At 31.2% G+C, this 21,266-nt stretch overlaps 2 protein-coding genes, 1 long non-coding RNA gene and 3 pseudogenes across 4 annotated transcripts; 3 read left to right on the forward strand and 3 right to left on the reverse strand.

Moving 5' to 3' along the window:
- Positions 1–874: 874 nt before the first annotated feature.
- LOC107606183 (bifunctional pinoresinol-lariciresinol reductase-like) lies at positions 875–13,488 on the forward strand (annotated as a pseudogene).
- On the forward strand, positions 4,844–8,081 carry LOC148554326 (NAC domain-containing protein 45-like). The gene is made up of 3 exons (XM_088493364.1): positions 4,844–5,293; positions 5,693–5,794; positions 7,662–8,081. Exons 1-3 carry the CDS (start codon positions 4,844–4,846, stop codon positions 8,079–8,081), a joined length of 972 nt encoding a protein of 323 aa, XP_088349490.1.
- Positions 8,548–11,787, reverse strand: LOC107606182 (uncharacterized). The gene is made up of 4 exons (XM_016308183.3): positions 11,240–11,787; positions 9,555–10,085; positions 9,089–9,150; positions 8,548–8,960 (listed from the first exon to the last, which is right to left on the reverse strand). Exons 1-4 carry the CDS (start codon positions 11,372–11,374, stop codon positions 8,936–8,938), a joined length of 753 nt encoding a protein of 250 aa, XP_016163669.2. The 5' UTR covers positions 11,375–11,787; the 3' UTR covers positions 8,548–8,935.
- Positions 13,489–15,165: 1,677 nt separating the features above from the next.
- On the reverse strand, positions 15,166–17,719 carry LOC107607891 (profilin-1-like; annotated as a pseudogene). The gene is made up of 5 exons (XR_015892441.1): positions 17,637–17,719; positions 17,513–17,525; positions 16,420–16,653; positions 15,728–15,865; positions 15,166–15,451 (listed from the first exon to the last, which is right to left on the reverse strand). The product of XR_015892441.1 is annotated as a profilin-1-like (transcript).
- Position 17,720: 1 nt separating this feature from the next.
- Positions 17,721–18,295, reverse strand: LOC110264418 (WRKY transcription factor 6-like; annotated as a pseudogene).
- A 554-nt stretch (positions 18,296–18,849) lies between these two features.
- Positions 18,850–20,333, forward strand: LOC148554327 (uncharacterized). The gene is made up of 3 exons (XR_015892056.1): positions 18,850–19,299; positions 19,771–19,885; positions 20,199–20,333. It is a non-coding gene; the product is annotated as an uncharacterized LOC148554327 (long non-coding RNA).
- Positions 20,334–21,266: the final 933 nt, after the last annotated feature.

The following is a 21,266-nucleotide window of genomic DNA, read 5'->3' on the forward strand; positions in this document are numbered from 1 at the left end:
GTATACCTTTTTTTACCTTAAAAATCGCTTCATTCTTAATTTTTGTATGTAAATCATATGAATGCAAAAAAATATATATTCCATTTACTCTTAATCTTTTTTTGAGTGACTTAATCCAGTATAAATAAACATCTTTCATACTATCACAAATTGTTAAAAAAAGTTATAACCACTTTTCTTATAATTATCATAAAGATGGAAGAATTTTTGGCATGGTTAATTATGAATCATTTTTTCTTGCAATTTTATAGAGAAAAAAATAAAAGTAATACATAATTAATTTAATAAATGAAAAAAATTATAACCAAGAAGACCCAAGAAAGCAACCATAAACACAACAACCCACAAAGAAAAGTACAAGAGAGACACACCAATTCGTGCCTGCCATGAGCAAAATGGCCCATTTCGTGTGTGCCTACATTGAATTGGTCCATTTCGTGTGTTTTATATATGAATTCCACTATTTCGTGTGTGTCATAGGTGAGGTCTCCCATCTCGTGCCTGCTTGCTATAGAAGATATAGCCCGTGTCAGACCCAATGCACCATTTCGTGTTCACCATGCTTGACATGCTGCCTAGAACCATTTCGTGGCTGACCCAAGCAAAATGATCGTGCATATTTGAGGAGGAAAATTCAACCGTGCGTATATTGGGAATTAAAGATTTTTTCATGCGCATTTCAGTAAAAAAGCCTGATTTGTGGATATCTCAAAGCTATATTATATTACTTTACAACCGATGGATCTAAGCCACAAATATATAATATATAGTAATAAATAATCTGCATGTACACTACAAGTCTCCAAGACATAGATGGCACGCAGGCCTTATTATGCATAGCATTGTATACCATAAAACTAAAAAAGCAAGAGAGATGTTGAAGAGCAAGGTGCTTATTGTAGGGGGAATAGGAAAAAGGTTGGTGAAGGCAAGTTTAGATGAAGGGCATGAAACATATGTTCTTTGTAGAAAGTTCAGCTTCTTTTGTCATTCAAGGAACAAGGTGCTAACCTTGTAACAGCTTCCTTTCATGATCATCACTCACCTTGTCAATTCAACTTAAGCTCGTTCATGCTATCAAGGAAGCCGGAAATAGCAAGGTATACCATTCAATTTAATTTCTATATATAAACTATTAATAATATTAGGAAAAAAAACCATTATATCAAAACATTCGATATGATAAAGTTTTAATAGAAAACACGCGTTGAACGAGGGCGCCTCTTATTTAAGGAGCACTACTTTACTAGGGTTATTCCTTTTATTTGCTATTTGGGTCAAAAGCTATTAAAGCCCAATCGAAAGTCTCTTTTTTTTTCTTTTTCCTTATTTATGAATTGTTTCCTTTTTTTTAAATAAAAAATTCATTTATTTATCTTTTATTATAAATTATATTTATCTTTAAACTAATATAATACATCTATTTTTTTAAAAGATACATCATACATTTTTTAAGTTAAAAATTAAGATAAATTTTTGTTAATATTTGTGCTGACAACCTTGTTAAAATTATACTGAAAATCTTAATAAGTAAATGATCAAATATTTATTGTTAGTTTTTTTGGTGACTATATTTATTGTTAGTTTAGTTAATTCAATTAATTTTTCTTGTTTTTTTATGACTGTCTTGATGAGTTTAATAACGAATTTGCAGCAAATTTTTATGCATTTTAATAATTGATGATAAATTTTAATATTAGTATTTTATATTTGAATTTTTTTATTATTTAACTTTTGTCTTTGTATTTTAATAATATTATAATAAATTTTGTTGATATAATACTTATGTATAATAGAGATTTTTGCCTTCCGAGTTTGGGATGGACCCAGGAAGAATGGAACATGCTTTGGAGCCAGGAAGAGCAACATTTGATGACAAAATGGTAGTGAGAAAAGCCATAGAAGAAGCTAAGATACCACATACCAGTAGACCCAGAAAATTTTAAGAGTGGGGGCAAAAATATATATATATACTAAAATAACTTTTGTTAAATATTATTAATTATATAGAGATATAAAAATTAAAGAGTTAGTGAACACTTTCATTCTTAAAATACTATTCATTATATATAATTTATAAAAAAATATTTTTTATTTCTAAAACTTGAACTTAAAATATTTTAATTAAATTATAAATACCTTATTATCCTAACTAATTTTTTATACACATTTAATAATAAAAGACTGAATTAATTGGTATATTAGCGCCTAATGATACATTAATATTTATAATTTGAAACTAGAATTATATATAAATACTAAAAAAATTAAATTTGTATACAAAAAGTATGTTTATATAAAATAACAGAAATATAATTCACAATTTTTTCTTTCTTTCTTTTTAAAATAATTAAATTTGTTATATATTTTTTAATTTAATTTTGATATAATATTAGATGAAAGATTTTATACATCTGTTTAATTATGTATTGTAATTAAAATATTTTTCTATTACTATTTCTAAAAATAAAAAATATATTCTAAATTAGTAAATTAATCAATTTATTTTAAAATTTTATACGCAACATAGGTACATATAATAGAACAAAAGATAAAAAATAAGTAATAAAAATGAATAAATCGAAAATAAAATAAAATATATAAAGTCACAAAGAAAATAAAATATTAGATTAATACCTAAACTACAATTGTTTGAATTAAAATTTGCAATTGAAAATATCAAAAGGAGAAACAATTAAATTGAAAGATACATAGGGTCATGGAGAACTATATAAAAAATATAAAAAATTTAAAATTTATTTTTTGATGAAGAGAAGATGACCACTAGATAAGAAATAGAAAAAAAAGTTGAAAATATAAAAATAAAAAGAGGGTTTAAGGGAATAAAGGAGTGACGACACAAAAATTAAATTTGATTAGGTTAAATAATAATTAAAATGATAGAGAAAATAAAAAAGTAAATTTGGAACTTTAGCTAATTGAGTTTAATTTATTTATAGTGGGGTCATTTAAAATTTGAAGTGGGGGCATATTATATATAACTATATTTTAAAAAAAAATTAAAACACTGTGGGGCATAAATTATAACCATATTCCTAATGTTTTAAATAAATCAATTTTCACAAAAGAAACTACTTTAGTAGCATAATATTCAATCAATTTATTCTAAAACCAAATTTTTATAAAATAGGTGGGTATAATAATCTAAATTGTTACTAATTTCCTTATATAACAATAAAAAAATACTTTATGTAACAAAATAAAAGTATTTAAGTAGCATAGAAGTATAAGACAATATAAAATAACCATATAATATTGTGTGACCTCCTTAGTTATACATATATTTAAATATGAAAATTGCTAATATTATTGCGAAACAAAATTAAATTCACAATATATCATAAAAAAAATTAAATTTTCTATAAAATAAATATGTATAACACCAAAAAACAATAATAATAAAAGAAAACTTAATCCTTAATATTCTTTAACTTTATACATATCAACGTACAGAAGTTATATATGTATAAAATTTAAATTCATATTAAATTCAAAGAGGTTAGTCGATTCAAAATCAAATTCCATATATTTAGCAACTTATTATCAATTGTTTTCTTCCTTAAAAAAACGAATCCATAAACAAAGATAAAAAGGGCATATATGTCTGCATGATTATTATCCACATATATATATTACTTGATCATGTGTTAGGACGCACTGCATTCATATATACAAAAACATTACTTTAATGAACAAATAAACCAATGTATAAAGAAAACACTTAGAGTCCATGTATGCACATAAAAAATAAATAATAAACTCATCAGATCCATAAAATAAAGTTGATCCAAAAGGAGAGCAACAACACAAATATATATTGATCCAATGAGATTAAAATTTAATATCGATGATTCAATTATGAATGGCTCTGATACCACTTGTTAGAATAAATTAATTTTAGTAATTTAGATCATTCATATTAAATCACCAAAAATATATTATAATGCAGAAGCGTACCTTTACTCATAAAATCAGGAATTGACAGAAGAATTTAGATCTTGTGGTTCTTTCGATCTTCCTCAACTAAAGTCTTCTGTATTCCTAGGCGGCTGAATTGTGACTCTTTTGAGGGGGAAAGAACAACAAAGGCGACTTTAGTATATTGGGGACCCAAACCCTGAAGGCACTATTTATATTTGAGCATGACACCCATTAAACCCTAAAAGTCAAATAAAATAGTATCTAAAGTCAAAAGATAATATATCTAAAATCCAAAAGATAATTATCTAAGGAATAAAAGATAATATCCGATTTTATTCTCATTTAATTCCAAATCAAAAGTAATAATAACTTATTCAATTTAGCATTTAAAAACAATAAATGAGATCACCATTATATAAGTCATTTAATTTGAAATAGCATAATTTGTTATTATAATTAATATATATATTACCCACAAATAAATTAAAAAATTAAAATAAATTCCTAGCAAGATATTTTATTAATATAAGATAACATATGATATCTTTTTAAATTCAATTAGAAGATATAATATTAAATTTAAAATATAATTAATTATTTTTTGATGATATGATATTAAAAATTGACACATTTAACTTTAGTCGATGTCAACTAAAAAGAGTAATTTTTATCTTAGATTTTTTTTTGAAAAATTAAAATAAAAAGATAACATAATTATTTTGAACCGAAACATCCCAGGCAAAATCAAAACGAACATAAATTGTCATATTTCAATCTTTTTATTTTTTCAATTAGTAGATACTTTCATCCAATATATAAACTCTACTACCGCATTATTAAACCACTTACTTCAATAATCTTCTTAATTCCTTGTTTCTTTCTTTCTTTTTTAATCTTGAATATGGCTTCAACAAAGTTGCCTTCAGGTGCAAGCAAGAAGTTCAAGCCTACCGATGAAGAACTCATTCAAGATTTTCTCCTTAACAAAATCAATGGGAGGCCTCTACCAAACAATGGAACCATTCTTGAAGGTGAATTGTTTGGTACGGAGAAGAATCCATGGAAAATTTGGGAAGAAAACGTTGAAAATTCTTATGACGGGAAGGACCTCTATTTCTTCACTACTCTGAAAAGGAAGTTCTCAACTAACAGCTTGCGGATGGTTCGCACCATTGGGTTGGGTTTTTGGGAAGGTGAAGACATCGGAAAAGAGATTATGGCCAATAAAACTAACCAGCGCATTGGAATGAGGAAACGATATCGCTTTGAGAAGAGTGGTACTAGCCATGATGGTGGATGGATCTTGCATCAATATAGCATTGATTCTTCTTTGTTACCAAATCCATCCAATGTAAGTATCATAATTTTGCGCATATTCTTTAACCAGAGGTTTAGAATTTGAATCAAAAGAACCAGTACAAACTAAATTCTTGTTGGACTGTGTTCGGTAACGTTTCGATAATAGATTAAAGGTTCAATTGCTGATGGACATAGAGTTGTAAAAGTGTTCTGTCTAAAAACAAAAAATATTCGTCTTATTTTATTTTATTTTTCTCATTATTTCTGTTTCTATTTAAGAAACAAAATCAAAACACAACCAAGATGACCGCTACATTATGCTTAGTTTCTCAATTACACAACCTTGGATAATTTCTTTTCGGTTGATATATATAATGACCGCTACATTATTTCTGTCTTGCTCCAATTCCAATTAAACAAAGGTTAATGTATTTATATATTTTCCTTGCAGATGAATAATTATGTTTTATGCAGATTTAGAAAGAATAACAGTAAACCTCGTCAAAAGAAAAGGAAAATTGTGGCTCCTGAAACTGTGGCTACTGTAATACCGGTAAGTATTGATTTGATTGATGTGTTTAATGTTTTCTAACTATAAGGAAAAAGTTCAATTTTGATTTTAAGCTTATTAAATTAATAGTAGTTTATAGCTTATTGAGTTGTGTTTATGTGTCTTTAAGTTTCAATTTAACGTCTCATACACACTCTTTCTTTTCAATAATAATAGTGGTGCCTTTGAATATACCGAGTGTTGTTGAAATAACAAATTTAGGAATTACATTTTTATTTATTTGAACACAATATTTCTAATTAGTTTGAGGATTACAAAGTGTATATGATTTCATTCTAACTCTTTTTATAATTTGAAATACTGCTTCTATTAAAAAATCTGTTTGAATTTTATTATATATAAAGTAAGTTTTTTTTAATACTTTGGTTTTGATTATGGTGATTTCTTCCATACCCAATTAATTTGAGGGTATTATATACCCTTCTTACATGTTCCAATTAATTGGTGACATGTGTATTCATTAATTCCAATCAGCAAATGAATTTTTTATTTTTAAAAATAAAAATTAATGAATTTAATACATGTATAAAATATTTTATATATACATATCTTAATACACTATACATACATTTAAGTCTGGTTAAATCAAACCATCATATATGATAAACCTTAAATAAATTATTTAAAAGAAAAAAAAAAGAATTGAGCCGTTGTAATGGTGCTGGAGAAAGAGGGAAGAACATAGAACTCTAATCTTTTTCATCTAATTTCGTCTTCTTCTCTTTTCTATATTCACAAAAAGAAATTCGTTTCTTCTTCTTCCCTCTCCTCACTCTCAGGATATATCTTCTTTTTTCTCCTTTTAATCTTCTAAAGTCCTCGATCTTGTTGCTGTAACCCAGAGCAATCCATCGTTCTTTTTACTGTTCTTCAATTCAAAGTCGCCAACTTTGTTGTTGGAACTCAGAACAATCGATTGTTCTTTTTACTATTCTTCTATTCAAAGTTTAAAATGAATTTTTTATGTGAATATAGAGAAGAGAAAAAGACAAAATTAGATGAAAAGGATTAGGATTCTATATTCTTCTCTCTTTCTTAAATTCAATTTTTATTTTTAAAAATTAAAAATTCATTTACTGATTGAAATTAATGAATACACATGTCATCAATTAATTGGAACATGTAAGAAGAATATATAATACCTTCAAATTAATTGGATATGAAAGAAATCACTTTTTGATTATTTAAATCCATATTTGCGTATCTTACTAGCTACATATTTATAATTAATGGCTCTTTTATTTAAATGGAGCAAAGATGTTTTAATTTATAATTACAGCTGCTCTTGTTTGCAAGACTAAATAAATAAAAGATTTTGATTTTGAAAGAATATAGGCGAATAAAGTAGTTCAAGTAATTAAATAAAATAATTAAAGATTTAGTAATTGATTTAAGAATTACAGCTTATTTTCTGGTAGACCTTACTTATTTACTTTAATTTAGAAACCAACTTGATTTGCATATATATTGGGCGAAAGTCAAATAATAATTATTCTTTAACAAAAAGAAAAAAAATTTCCGTTTTACAACAAATGTCACATTCATCATAGTATTCGTATTGTAAGCATTATTCTGTATTTTTTTTTTCTTCTTCCAATTGAAATTGTGTATGAAAATTATTAAATTTTGTTTAGATTAAAGTAAATCTGAATTTATGATGCTAGTTTGGATATTTAATTTGACTTGGTTTCCTACCTTATTTTCTATAATCATATACTACTTACATATCTGAATAACACAAATGGTGAACGTGCAGTTTTTGTTTTATGCCTTTCATCATCATCATCATCATCATCATCATCATCATTAGGTCAAGTTATTGATATTATTATTGTGTTCTTCATATTAGAATGCCAATGATTATGCTGGGAAAGTAGAATTTGTTAACCAATCAGAGAATGGAGATGAAAGGATGGAGATTCAAAATGAATCACCAAACCAATCAGACAAAGCAAACCAATCAGAGAATAATGGAGATGAGAAGATTGATGAGATTCAGAGAGAACTAACAAATCAATTAGAGAATAATGATGATGAAATACAGGTTGAGGCTTTTGATACTACTATTGGAATTGAGGCAAACTGTGAGGAAAAGGGAGATGGTGATGATGATGATGATGAAGATGATGATGATATGACATGGCCAGAGTATTTTGCAATGCAATTGTTAGAACTTAACAAAGACTGGTTCATCCCAAAGGATGATGTCCCCATTATTCCAAATAAATTTCACAATGACATGTTAAAACGGTTTAAAAAAGTTTTATGATCAAGTATATCTAATTTTTGTTTTTCTTTTTTATTTATTTTTAGTTTTTTATATATATCCGGTTCAATTTTGTACAGACTTTTGTTTTGGTCGAATAGATTTATGTATTAATTTTTTAGTGAATTAAGAACTACTTATTAATGTAGTTAATTTGTTTAACTTTGTTCTAGATAAACTGAGGGTGCTTTTTCTGCAATTTAACATTTATTTGGAAGATGTAGTACATGCGTGTTAATTAATGGGGTTTAATCTTGGGCTATTCCAAAAAAAAAATACTTAAAGAATGACTTTTGATGTTTGGAGAATTGATTGTTTAAATGAAATCAGCAAAAAATGTGGTTGATTGCTTATTGTGTTTTTAATTTTTTTTTTCTTTTTTTAGAATTGTGTTTCCAACAAGAGAAATTTAAATGACCATGATAATGATTAATGATATATTAAGATTATTTTAGGGTCTACGGATAAATTGACCAAAGCAGCATATATTGGAATGGTGGTCAATAATCTATACAGATGTTGAGTCTAAATAATAAAAATGAAGAGAAAATTACAATGAAAAACTCATTTGAACTAAACTGAAGTATAACATAAACCCTACATCAAATCAACTAATTCATACCCTATAATAAGGTATGCCATTAGGCATTGGGGTTAGTGATGAGGCAAGCTTGAGCTCAACGATAATAGGCTCCGGCAGGCAAAATATAATGCATATCCATGTTCACATCATTGCAATATGCATTTACAGGCAACAGCGCTTGCTTGGCGAAAAAGAAGAGACGACAACGCACAGTCAGGTTCATCTCAGATACCATCAAGTCAGTGATCATCTTCATTGGTTCCAGGGCAGTTGGTCAAGAGAGCATCCTTTGATTCATACTGAAGAAACATATAAAAATCAAAATTTAATTTATAGATAATTATGAGTTTCAAGAGTGTCAAAGTTTGGTTTTTAGTATTACTACAAAACAAATATATAAAAAGTAACTCTGTGTGTTGTTACTCACCTTATACAAAAGAGGCAATAATTGTGCTCATCCCTCAGTTTCATCAAAACTTCTTGCAAATCCTGAATCGATTACATGTATCACTATCACAGTTGCAACCAAATACGAATGCAGGAATAGATTAACAAAGTTCAACAAGAATGAATTTCAAAGTATAAGAAATACAACAACGACAAGTAAGCTTTGTCCAATGGCTAGGTAGGATCGGCTTAAATGGATCAAATGATGACAAAGTGCAATGAATAATATTTGTTTAAATCGCTTGGTATTTAGAGTATAACGAGGAGAAAATTAATCAGCAATGGAAGTGTATTGACTTAATGTGTGTGCCTGAGCAGTTAAGATCAAGAGAAAAAGAAAACATTTGTGCTGTTTCCATGTGTTATTCAGGGATGCAACATAAATCAATACCAAAACATGGTTAAAAGGAGCGTTCAACCAAAAATATAACCTTTTAGTTACGTACCTCTTCTGTTATTTCTTCCTCTTCCTCATCTTCCTTTTCTTCATCATCCTCATTCTTTTCCGGTTCAATGATTTCTCTATTCTCTAATTGATCAAGGGCAACCTTTGCCTTATGGAAATTGGCTACAACTCTCTTACTCTGCCATCGCGACTTCTGTCTCAACCCAAAGTCTTGCATTAGATCCTCCTCTTTCCTCCTTTTTCTCTCAGCGATGATTTCCTCCTTTTTCCTCTTCTCCTTGTGAGGATCATCTAGGCCAATACCAGCTCGCGATCGTCGAATCTCAATCCCCACTGGCTCAGCCCTACCCAAACCCTCTTTGCCAAGGGCAGCACCGGGCGTATAACCCATTTGTTTGAGCAGCTTAAACCCAATGTTGGATTGTGGTATTGGAGCTTCCACTTTTGCCAATGTTTGCTCATCCTCTTCTTTCTGTTTTCTTTCTCTTTCAAGTTTTCGCCATTCTTGCCAGCTGAGTGTTTTTAACTTATTCTTGGAAGAGCTGATCGGAGGGTCTTTCTTGCCAGAGATCTGCACATAAGAAAGGGATCCTCTTCACCAAAATGCAACTATAGTACATATAATCCGTAAAATAAAAGAGGTTAACATAATTTAATCCATAATTTAAACATTACATAAGTTCCCATTTGTTTTTCCTTTCAAATAGACATATAAAAGCAAAAGCTCATATATCTTCGAAAATGCATGAGACAACACTCCCATTTTCAAAACTATTTCCAAACTGAAATTTTTGGGGATAATAATCTAGCAGCAATGCTTTATTCTTTAGAAAGATGAATTGCTATCCTTAGTCCCACCTTATATGATGAACAAAACTAAAGAAACTAAAAAATTGGCAAGCAAAACAGATAATTGGTACATTAGATATATGAAGAAACCAAAGACCTGGTAAGCAAAACAGATAATTGAAATCTTAGATATATGCAGAATTAATTTCTGCAAACTTTTATTTTCAAAAAGAAGACTCATTTTCTACGTGATATTAGAATGAGCATCGTAATCTATTCCAGTTATCATCTACTTGGTTCGTCAAGTAATTAGCTCACTTATCTACTTAGTGCATGTTTGGGCGCCATTATTTTGTTAAAAAAAGATCTTTTTTCAATGAAAAAATATCTTTTTTTATTTTTTAACGTGTTTAGCAAATTTTTAGTAGTAAAAGTAAAAGCACTAGTAAAATAAAAAAAAAGATCTTTTTTGAGAAGCTGTAATTTACATCTTTTTTTTAAAAGATCTTTTTTCCTTTAAAAAAAGATGTTTTTCATGTAATAAATAAACAAAAAAGTACTTTTATATTGTTATACCCAAACATAATTGATTGATAAAAAGACCTTTTTACATGAGATATCCAAACATAAAATTACTTTTCCTTCTTCATAAGATCTTTAAAAAAAAAATAACTCGAAAAAAGATCTTTTTTAAAAAGCTTACCCAAACAAGCCCTTAAACTCGTCATAAATTACATCAAGCACCGTTTTTCTTTCATCATTTATTAATTCTTAACACCAAGGACTAAAGTTTACAAACACAAGAAAACATAAGAACTAAAATTTAGAGACACAATTGCAAGATCATGTGAAATCAGATCACTATACCTAATTGAGTAAAAGGGAGCGACAGAACGAAACGACAATGGAGGAGAGTAAAACGGCGAGAAGTAATACCTTCTTGGATGAAGGTTTTGGAAGAGTCTCAGATGGAAGGAAGCGTGAGAGGTCACCCATGTAGTCATCGTCCTGTTCTTCGGTCCGGTGGTTGTTGTTGCTGCTGCTCTGCGTGCTCGCCGTTGATTCAGCCATGGCCAGCTTCGCCGCACTGGGCTTGGCCGCTTGCTCACACCATAACTTCGATGAGGCTAAGGGGAACTGCCAAGAAACTGGAGCACGACCCCGCCGCGGGAGGTAGCGGCGATTGCAAAAAAGGAAGCGTGCACAAGAGATTTCAATCAATCAGAACACATGGAGCTAGAGTTGGCGAGCGCAGGGGGCAGATTCACGATCACCGTAACTGAAGGCGAAGGATGCAGCCGTTCCTTGCCCGATTCTGAGTCCCCGAGAGTCGAGAAATGAGAGGGATTCACGCCAAAGTTGAATTCAACTAGTTTCTTTATTCAGTGAACAATTCAAGTTGTTTCTATGGCTCCCCCATTAGGCTAGCTTCTCTTTCTGATTGTTGGGCCCAGGGATTGGGCTGGACAGCCCAATCAAAAAATCTGTCCAAAAATATTTCATTGATCAATTTAAATTGGTTTAGTGATTAATTCACTAATCTATTTAAACAAGTGTTAGGTGTTTAAATTTTGCTTTATGCATGCAACGCACATACCTATATTTCTGCTAATTGTTTTGCTGGTTACTTTCTTGGTGGTCTTTGCCAACTTGGCGCTATCATGCCTTCAAGGGATTCTGTGGTCTTCTATGGAGACGGCAATGTCAAGGGTAATTACTAAACTATGCATCTTCTTATATATATACTTAGCTTGAGTTATTACCTAATTGTTTTCATAACAACATATTATTTAAGATTAAATATGGTAAATTTTGTCTTTTTTTTTTCTATTTTCTTGCTTAGAATTTACCTTTCATGTTTTCCACTTTATAAAATTTAAGAAGTTTCTGTCAATTTTTATCTACAAAGCTATGTATGTGCACATAAAAAATAGTAATTAAATTAATTATTATTTTATATAAATGACTGATTTGGTAAATAATTTTTGATATACATGTAATATAGTTGAGTTTTTACTATTACTAAATAACGAGATTTTAAAAATTGAACCGATCATTAAACTAATAAAATTAGTTGTTTAAAAGTTCAACTGACATTAAATCGGATATAATAAAATAATATATTTATATAAAATATATAATTTTTAAAAAATTAACTTTTTGTGATTTATTATTTTAAAACAATTAATCACTAAAAAATTATACTGATTCGATCTATCAACTGTTTTTTAACTATTTTTTCAATTTTTGACTAATTTATTGACAAAATTTTTATTATCTTAAATCTAACTACTAGTTGTCAGTTTTCAATTAACCGAATTGAATCAACCAATTCGATTTAGTTCTCAGAATCATGCTAAATAATAATGTGATAAAATGAGATATATTATAATTTAATTACTTTCAATTTTTTTCTAACGTAAAGGATTAAATTAAATTCAAATATTTAAGAAAAAAAATTATATAAACCAAAATAATTACAAATTACAATTTTACAGATACAAAAATTGATTAACCCTATAATTTTATGATAGAACACTGAAATTTCATGATTCATGTTATTATCATGCATCTTGGACATACAAAATTTAGTTGATGTTGTTATTATATTAATATTATTATTGAAGTTAGTTGAACATACATATGTCTAATTAAGTAGCATATACCATTTGATTAATTATATAATTAATAATATATTATGTCTCTCAAATTCGACAGCTATTACTGTGGTTGAAGATGACATAGCCAAGTATACTATTAAGACCATAGATGATCCTAAAATTTTGAACAAAACAGTTTATATAAGGCCACCTAAAAACATATTATCGCCGTTAGAAATTGTACAAACTTGGAAAAAGTTGATTGGGAAAGAGTTGAAGAAATCTTCAATTTCTGATGAGCAATTTTTGAGTTCCATGAAAAGTGAGAATGTTAGATACACATATATCTAGTAACAGTGAAAATAACACTAGAAAAGGAACTCAAGGTTGTTAATTACATTATTAATTTTGAAACTTGCAGGAAAATCATATGCAGAACAAGTGGCAATGGTGCATTACTACCATGTTTGCATTGAAGGGTGTCTTGCAAATTTTGAGATAGGAGATGGTGGAGTTGAAGCTTGTGAGCTCTATTCCGAAGTGAAGTACACTACTGTTCATGAATACATGAAACGTTACTTATAGAATAATGGATTTGGTATGAGATGAATATATATTGAACTTAATTAGTAACAAATTAAATAAGGTGTTTGCTACGGTCATCTAAGATAAAAACTCAGGTGCTTTTAGTAGTAGCTACCTACTAGTTGGAAGCCAAAACCAAAGACCCAGTACACAACAAACAGATCCTATCCCCAAACACCTTATTATCAACCACCTGAGCAGCCTCCGGTTTCTTCTTACGGACATCCCCCTCCCTCATATGGTTCAGCAGCGCATCAGCCTCCACCTCCATACCACATTCCACCAACATCTGCCGCTCCATACCAACCCCATTAGGTTCATCAGTAGGCACCAGCAGAGTATGGCCAACCTGCATATCCTAGATGGCGTGGTCCATACTATAATGCGCCGGCTCAGCAACCTGGTTCTGTTCCCAGGCCTCCATATACCGTTCCATCTCCATACCCTCCACCTCATCAAGGTGGATACTATAAGCAGCAATAGTGTTATCCAACCGTCTTCTATAATAAGAGAGATTATTCTTTCCGTCAGCTATCTCCTCAACAAATTGGATTTAGATATACCTGTTATCTTGAAGCTTTAGACCAGCGTGGAGAATTGGTATGTACTTTCCTCAACAAATTGGATTTAGATATACCTGTTATCTTGAAGCTTTAGACCAGCGTGGAGAATTGGTATGTACTTTTTGGGTCGTTTCTAGATTTGTATTTTGTTAGTTTGCATTGTCATTGGTTTGTGAATAGTTTATACAAAAAATGTTGTAAGTACAGTTGGTTTATTTCCAATTTTCTACTTTATGCAGAGTGGGGTTCCCCCATCTATACATGCCAACTCGTCAGAAAACATATACTTGTATCACTACATATTCAAAGATTTCTTATCCTCTTTTATGGTGATGAGTAGTATCATGTTCGGGATTGTTTGTCTCTAAAAGAATGTACTATGTGGATTGTCCCTTGTGAACTTTTATGTTGTATATTTCCGTAAACTCAACAAAGGAAATTGTTAGATCGTAAGACGCACAAGAAATACAAGGGAATTAAAAAATAAATTATGTTGTTAAGGCCTAAGGGGAACATTTTATTTGAACCCTGTTTAATAAAAAGTTCATCTGGTTCTTGAGGTTAAAGAAAACTTGTGCTCATCAAGCCATGAATATTTTGATACTTGTGGATAGTCAAATATTTGTTTCTATCCTATTTGTTTCTGAGTGCCAAATTCTTGGCGAAAACGGGGACGAAATTTATGCATGTGTCAAATTTTAAAAGGAGACACAATGCAGACATAAGACTTTAATCAAAAGTCCATAGCCAATGGATTGAGATTCTTTGTCCCTATTTTCTATCCCTTTCCATTTTCTCCACTCATAATTTGACACCCCAAGAACACAGTTTAAAAATCTCAAAATTGATGAGAACTATTAGGTGTAACATTTCTTCCAAGAGTAAAAGAAAATATACTATGATGCTAACAGAAACGTTAATCAGTGATGATAATAACATTAAATTCCTTGGGCATAGATAAAATTGAGAAGAAAAAGCATGGGAGATATAAGGTTTTAGAAAGTTATGCCAATCTATGCCCATAGCATTAAAACCACTTGTAAAATGTATACAGATACCCGCTAAAAAGCACAACAGAGATTACAGTTATCATTCACTTCTCAAGCACCATAACTTCTTCCCTAGACGCAGATCCCATGACTTTGAATAACCATTAATTAATATTATTACACTACAATCGAGCATTCTCTTGGCAAATCGATGCGAAGCCTTGTATAGGAGCCAGTGAAATAAGCAAGCAGATAACATGAAATAACAAAGAGGACTTAAAGACCCGTATCAATGAGATAATCACCCAGCCTTTCAACAATCATGTTGCACTGCCCTGGAGTCATCGGCTCATCGTAGATTCCGATGATCAACGCCTGATTCGTCTTCTTAATGGTAACACCACCAGGACCCTGCATGACAAGGACAAGCTGAGATTTTAACAACCAATGGCCAAAACCAGCATCAAGGTAACAACGGTATGGACATGGTGCAGCAATGAGTTTTACGCTGATGCTGATTCATTGTGAGCTATGGCCTAAAGCAGTCACATACCACAATTTGAATCCATGATTACATCATAAATTTACTCAATCAGATTAGCAGATTCACATTATCATAGATTGTTGTATTTTCTTTGATGAACTTGTGCAATCAAAATTCAAGCTATAATTAGAAACAGTCAGTACCTTCTTCCCTCGAATGACAGCGCCGGGTTCACCTTGTATAACCATATATTTGGTGCCACCGAGGTACAACCCGGTGGGGGCAAGCGATCAAGGCTCAGCAAAGTCGTTCATGATAGCAGTAATTTCCTCAGGCTTGAACTGCACAACACAAAAGACCAATCAAGAACAGATCAACTAAAACTATTTCAGATTGCAAGGATCACTTGACTTGTGCTATGAACCAAACACACTTGAAATCCCCAGCCATATGTTACTTGCACAAGTGATGTGAATATCCGATTTCATATATAACAATAACGAGTGTATGATTGATCTTATGTTGTTACATACTAATAAAAAGGAATGCATCTCATATCAGATAATCACACAGTCCAAACTCCAAGTCATTCCTAATGACTCACTCCAAGCTTTAATTTATAGCATAAATTGCACTTAACAAGTGAAACATTAAGAATCTGAAAAATTAATCAAGTAGCTCCAGTTGATAAAACTAAACAGCTATGGTTAAAGCGCGAATGTATCAAATTAACACCAAAACCATAGGATATGTCAGTATGTCACATGCAAATCAAATCTAATAAATCGGAGGAAAATTAACGGGGAAAAAAAAAAGAACAGATGAATCTGGAAAACAAAGCACTAAGAAAGAAGGAGAGTTTTAGAGAGAGAAATTGAGAAGGATTAAAGATAACCTGAGGGAAATTAGAGCTCTGAGCCCAAACACTGCCGTCTTGGCCGATGATTGCGGCGGAGGAGAGGTGGTTGCCTTCAATTTCGCAGAGAAGGTGGTCATCGACGTAGGTTTGCCACGACGGCAACCGGCAAGACGACGACGAGAGTAGAGACGACGGCAAGCGGTGATCCGACGGCGAACTGCTCCAAGCCACGAACAGAGAAGCCAGCGAGGATGGGGACGACGTGCCGAGCTACCTGGGTTCCGGACAGGAGAAGAGGAAGAAGCGGAAGCGCTGAGAACCTGGAGACAGCGGCTACAAAAAACCTAGGGCTAGGATTTTGTCGATTTGGTTTGGGTCTTTAACTGGGTCTTTAACTGCTTTTCTTTAGAGGGGCACGAATGATCAAGACTCAAAAGAATTGGAGAAGATGAAGAACAATTTTAATTTTTTGTTTTTTTAATATGTTTTTGTTTTGTTGTTTTAATTATTTGAAATTATAAAATTAGGATTAATTGAATTCTAAAATTTGATTAATTTAAAAGAGTATTTTTGTCTAATCAAATAAAGAAAGAATATTTAAGTCTTTTTATAAAATTAAATAAATAAATGTTTTTTTATTTAATTAAAAGGGTATTTTAGTAAAAGTTGTGATATACTATATATTTAAAAAAGAAAAAATTAAATGCTGATATGAAAAATAAATTCCACATGTTTTATTGTTATTTGTCCATATTTTAAACGTATCGGTACGTATGAATTTATCATCGTACCGTAGCAATCACCATATATAATATATATATATATATATATATATTTACAGGTTAAATTACACGGTTAGTCCCTACACTTTTAGTGAAATTGTAAATTGGCCCCTATAGTTTAAAAGTTTGTAATTGAGTCCCTGAAAAAAATTAAAATTTATAATTGGGTCCCTACCGTTTGATTTAAAGGACATATTCGCTATTTTTAACACGTGAGTTGCACGTGTTTATCAGTAAGGACTAATTTGCAATTTTAGTAAAAATATAGGGACCAACACTATAATTTAACTATTTTAAAATGACCAAAAAATCCCTAACCCACCCCACTCCCTCCACAACCCTCTCACTATCACTTCTCCACTTTCCAAAACAGAAGAAAAAGATGAAAGAGCATCATGAATTGAAGGAACACATTGCTCCTCAACTCTCCTCCGCCTCCAACCCTAAATGCAACAACTCTCGACTGCTCACAGCATCTTCAGCAATGACGGGATCTTCGTCATCATTGTGCCGATTATGGAGGAGATGGCTGCCGTTGTTGTTGTTGTTACCATCTCAAGTGCCGCTTAGTTTATTATTGTTGTTGTTGTTGTTGTTGTTGTTGTTGTTGTTGTTGTTACCTCCGATGACAGAAGAAATGGCGGCTGCAATAGCGGCAATGAAGTTAGGATCGGTGGTGATGACTGCAGTAAAGGAATCAGCCAGAGATGGCGGTTATTGCTGTGGTTGGTTGGATTCCCGATTGGGAAGAGGCAACAACTTGTTGAGACAATTGAAGACCGAAGAATTTTAATTGATTATGTAGGGTTTGAGTCTCAAAGTTTTGCGGGTGACCTTGAAAATTGGGTAACTAGAATAAAGGGACAACATTAAGAGGGATGATGATGCCTGATTGAAAGAGTGGAAGTATTATTAGTATTATTTGATAATGATGAGTTTTGTGTGAGGTCCAATGTGACAGTTGGGAATGGTGCCCAAGCTGAGAGTGTTGCCATGCTTCAAGAAGTAGAAGTAGATCCCGATGGAAAAATAGCTCTTATTAGTAGGAGGTTTGGGTTCGTGATTCCATCTGTACTTGACATGGAACCTGATGGTAACATGGTGGCAGATGCTGTGGTGGTTGATGCCATGGCCATGGCTGCCAGTGAAGAAGGGAGGAGAAGAGGGGAAGAGAAAGGATAACGGAAAAAAAGAAAAAAGAAGAAGTGGACATTATGGTAAATATGTATTTTTTTTACAGTAAACGTTATTGAGGACCAAATTACAAATTTTAATTTTCTTCAGGGACTCAATTACAAACTTTTAAATTATAGGGACTAATTTGTAATTTCACTGAAAGTATAGAGACTAACTGTGTAATTTAACCTATATATATATATATATATATATATTATACAAACTTATTCAAATGACAAGCAATAATATATGATCTACCTCACCATTATTTAATTAGATATTATCTATGCTATTCAACAACTAAGTCAATTTATGGCTTTACTAATTCAAAAGGAAAAGTATGAGGAGCCAATATCCTAATAGTACAATGCATACAATGGAATTTAATTGTAATTAAAATTAAATTATAGGTAACTAATTAATTGTTTCATATTTAAAATTTGAATAAAATTAGGATTCTCCTTAGTGTCCTCAACACAAACGGCAGCCCTAATTCTAATCTCCTCTCAGCGCCGTTCTTCTTCTTTTTTTCTTTCAGCACTGGCATCCCGCTTCCTCCCTCATGCTGCCATCATCCATCGCACCAAGCTCCCCTCGCGTCGCCCTCCTCAATCGCGCCCCAGCGGGCGCGTCCTCCCTCATGTCTCCCTCCACCATGATACAACGACCCAAACCATCGTTAGCACGGCCGTTGAAACTCGCCACCGTTTGCTGCTCGACGGCGTCCTCCCTGCTCACCACCGGGCTTGTTGTGATTCTGCTCTCCGCGACTGACGCCCACCAACACGATAATCTTCTCTCGGTAGTACTGTTTTCAATTTGTATGTTTTTAGTGTCATTAATTTTTCAGATTTGAATAAAAGTTTGTTGGATATTTTGTGGATTTTTTTTATCATTATTCTGATTAATCATGGGAACTCAAGGACCAACTGATCACAACTCTCTTACTAATGGCTCTGTAAGTCTCTGTATCTATCTATCTTTTTGTATATTATTTTTATCATTATTGTATTTGCAACAAATAAGTTCTTGTTTCTGCCTAAACATGAATATGAATTTGACCATGAATAGAGAACAAAATTATTACTATTTAAACCGTTAAAATAAATCCTTTATTCACCATATTTTTTCATCAATTTTGTTGTGGCTTGTTGTCCTGTTGCTCATTTTTTGTTTTATCCTAAACACAATTATGTTGAAGTCTCTTTCTTTTTTCTTCCTTTATCTCTTTCTTTTCTGAAAAAAATCGCAAAAAATTATGAGAATTTTGTGGAATAATAAACGTCCTTTTTTATTGTTTTAGTCTAAAATATTTTATTTTTCTATGTTTTGGGGTTTCTTTCTCATGAGGTTGGATGTTTAATTTACTCATTGAAAATTTTTTTTTCAAAGATGAAATTTATAGAAATTATTACTTTGTAACTTTCAGAAGACCAAAACTTTTGGGATGATATTGAAGAAGAGTCAAGGTCTTTGGGTCCTCTTGGTCTTCAACAGGTATCGAATCAGGATTGTTTGCTTATTTCTATCAACTTCACTTAATGGTAAGTTTCTTTCTTTTTTTTTTTCTATTTTTTTTTTAAATAAAGTATAGGCATACAATGAATGTAGCCAATGGTCTAGTTATCCTGATATGTGCAGTTTGTTATAGAATATTTGATCTTTTGAGACATAATTAAAGAATGATCCAACATTGTGTTATGAGATGTTCACATAACTGCATTATTATGCATTCTCACAAAAGGGTATAGAAAATAAAAAGAAAACAAAGTTTGTAGAATGATAAGTGTGTGCTTGGTTTTCGTGATGACAAACACTTAGTCTTGAAATCTTTTTACTAACCTCTGAGTCCTGCAGTAGATACATTGAAGATTGAGCAGAGAAGGTCAAAGATTCTGAAAACAGACAACACTTGGATTCATAGAAATCATGAACAGCAGCTGCTTTTCGGGTGAAGTTTGACAATTTCATCTTCTTGATGTATTTAGGCGACCACCTTCTCAATGTAGAAGAGATTATGTATGACGAAGTTGTTGTAAAATCAACCTATGTACTGAATATGATTATTTCTATTAGTTTATTAGTTATTATATTGTATGATGATAAACATTATTTCTGGAGCAGATTAAATGTGTAATTGCATTGATGTAACTGCATTCTTTTCCCTTTGTTTTAGAAACAATAAACTGATATATTATCATTGTACAAATTATTAAAATAAGACAACTAACATGCATTATTGTCATATCCATACAAAAAATATGGTCCCCAAAATTTATTATAGTTTCCTCAAAGACTAGCAGGGTCCATTGGTGACACCGAAACAATACCACTTTCAAGAAAGAATTAGAAAAATGAAAAAGTTAGAGCAAAGCCAATTAAGCTCTCCCCTGGACCCTGCTATGAAGTTTCTAAGTTATCATGTCTTGTTGCAAACTGTGTTTGGTTTTTGTGATGACAAGTACCACTTTTCTTTTGTTTTTTTCAAAAGAAATATACGATTCAAAACATATGTTGGATGTTCGGTCATTTAGATTATATAACACCACTTAGTGTAGTGACTTTATTATTATACTTACACACATATGTTGGATGTTCGTGTCTATGAATAACTAGATGTTCACAATTACTGTACAAGTCAATGGTTGATTTCGGGGCTTCGCCCCGTGTTCACCATAGCACCCGTTCAAGTTAACGATCATGAACTTTGCTCAAGGTTGACAATCATGAATTAAATGCTTAACCAAATTCAAGTCATTCCCTTTTGAGATACGAAACATGAATCCCTGAATCAAGACATAAGAAGCTGGATGTTCATTTCAATAAGCATATAGATGGTTATTTTCATAAACAACATGGATGTTCATTTTGATTAACTAGTAACTATGTCATACCTAAATAATTATAGATCAACAGAGTCACAAG

This window comes from Arachis ipaensis, chromosome B7 (assembly GCF_059453495.1).
Source record: "Arachis ipaensis isolate K30076 ecotype BB chromosome B7, ASM5945349v1, whole genome shotgun sequence".
Classification (NCBI taxonomy): domain Eukaryota; kingdom Viridiplantae; phylum Streptophyta; class Magnoliopsida; order Fabales; family Fabaceae; genus Arachis; species Arachis ipaensis.

What these genes read in the sequence shown, in the direction of transcription:
- LOC148554326 (XM_088493364.1), top strand. Translation starts at nt 4,844, where the DNA reads ATGGCTTCAACAAAGTTGCCTTCAGGTGCAAGCAAGAAGTTCAAGCCT. An exon ending in TGTTACCAAATCCATCCAAT is followed by an intron (nt 5,294 to 5,692) that starts GTAAGTATCATA and finishes TTTTCCTTGCAG; the next exon opens with ATGAATAATTATGTTTTATG. An exon ending in CTGTGGCTACTGTAATACCG is followed by an intron (nt 5,795 to 7,661) that starts GTAAGTATTGAT and finishes TCTTCATATTAG; the next exon opens with AATGCCAATGATTATGCTGG.
- LOC107606182 (XM_016308183.3), bottom strand. Translation starts at nt 11,374, where the DNA reads ATGGCTGAATCAACGGCGAGCACGCAGAGCAGCAGCAACAACAACCAC. An exon ending in CAAAACCTTCATCCAAGAAG is followed by an intron (nt 10,086 to 11,239) that starts GTATTACTTCTC and finishes TCTTATGTGCAG; the next exon opens with ATCTCTGGCAAGAAAGACCC. An exon ending in AGGAAGAAATAACAGAAGAG is followed by an intron (nt 9,151 to 9,554) that starts GTACGTAACTAA and finishes TAATCGATTCAG; the next exon opens with GATTTGCAAGAAGTTTTGAT.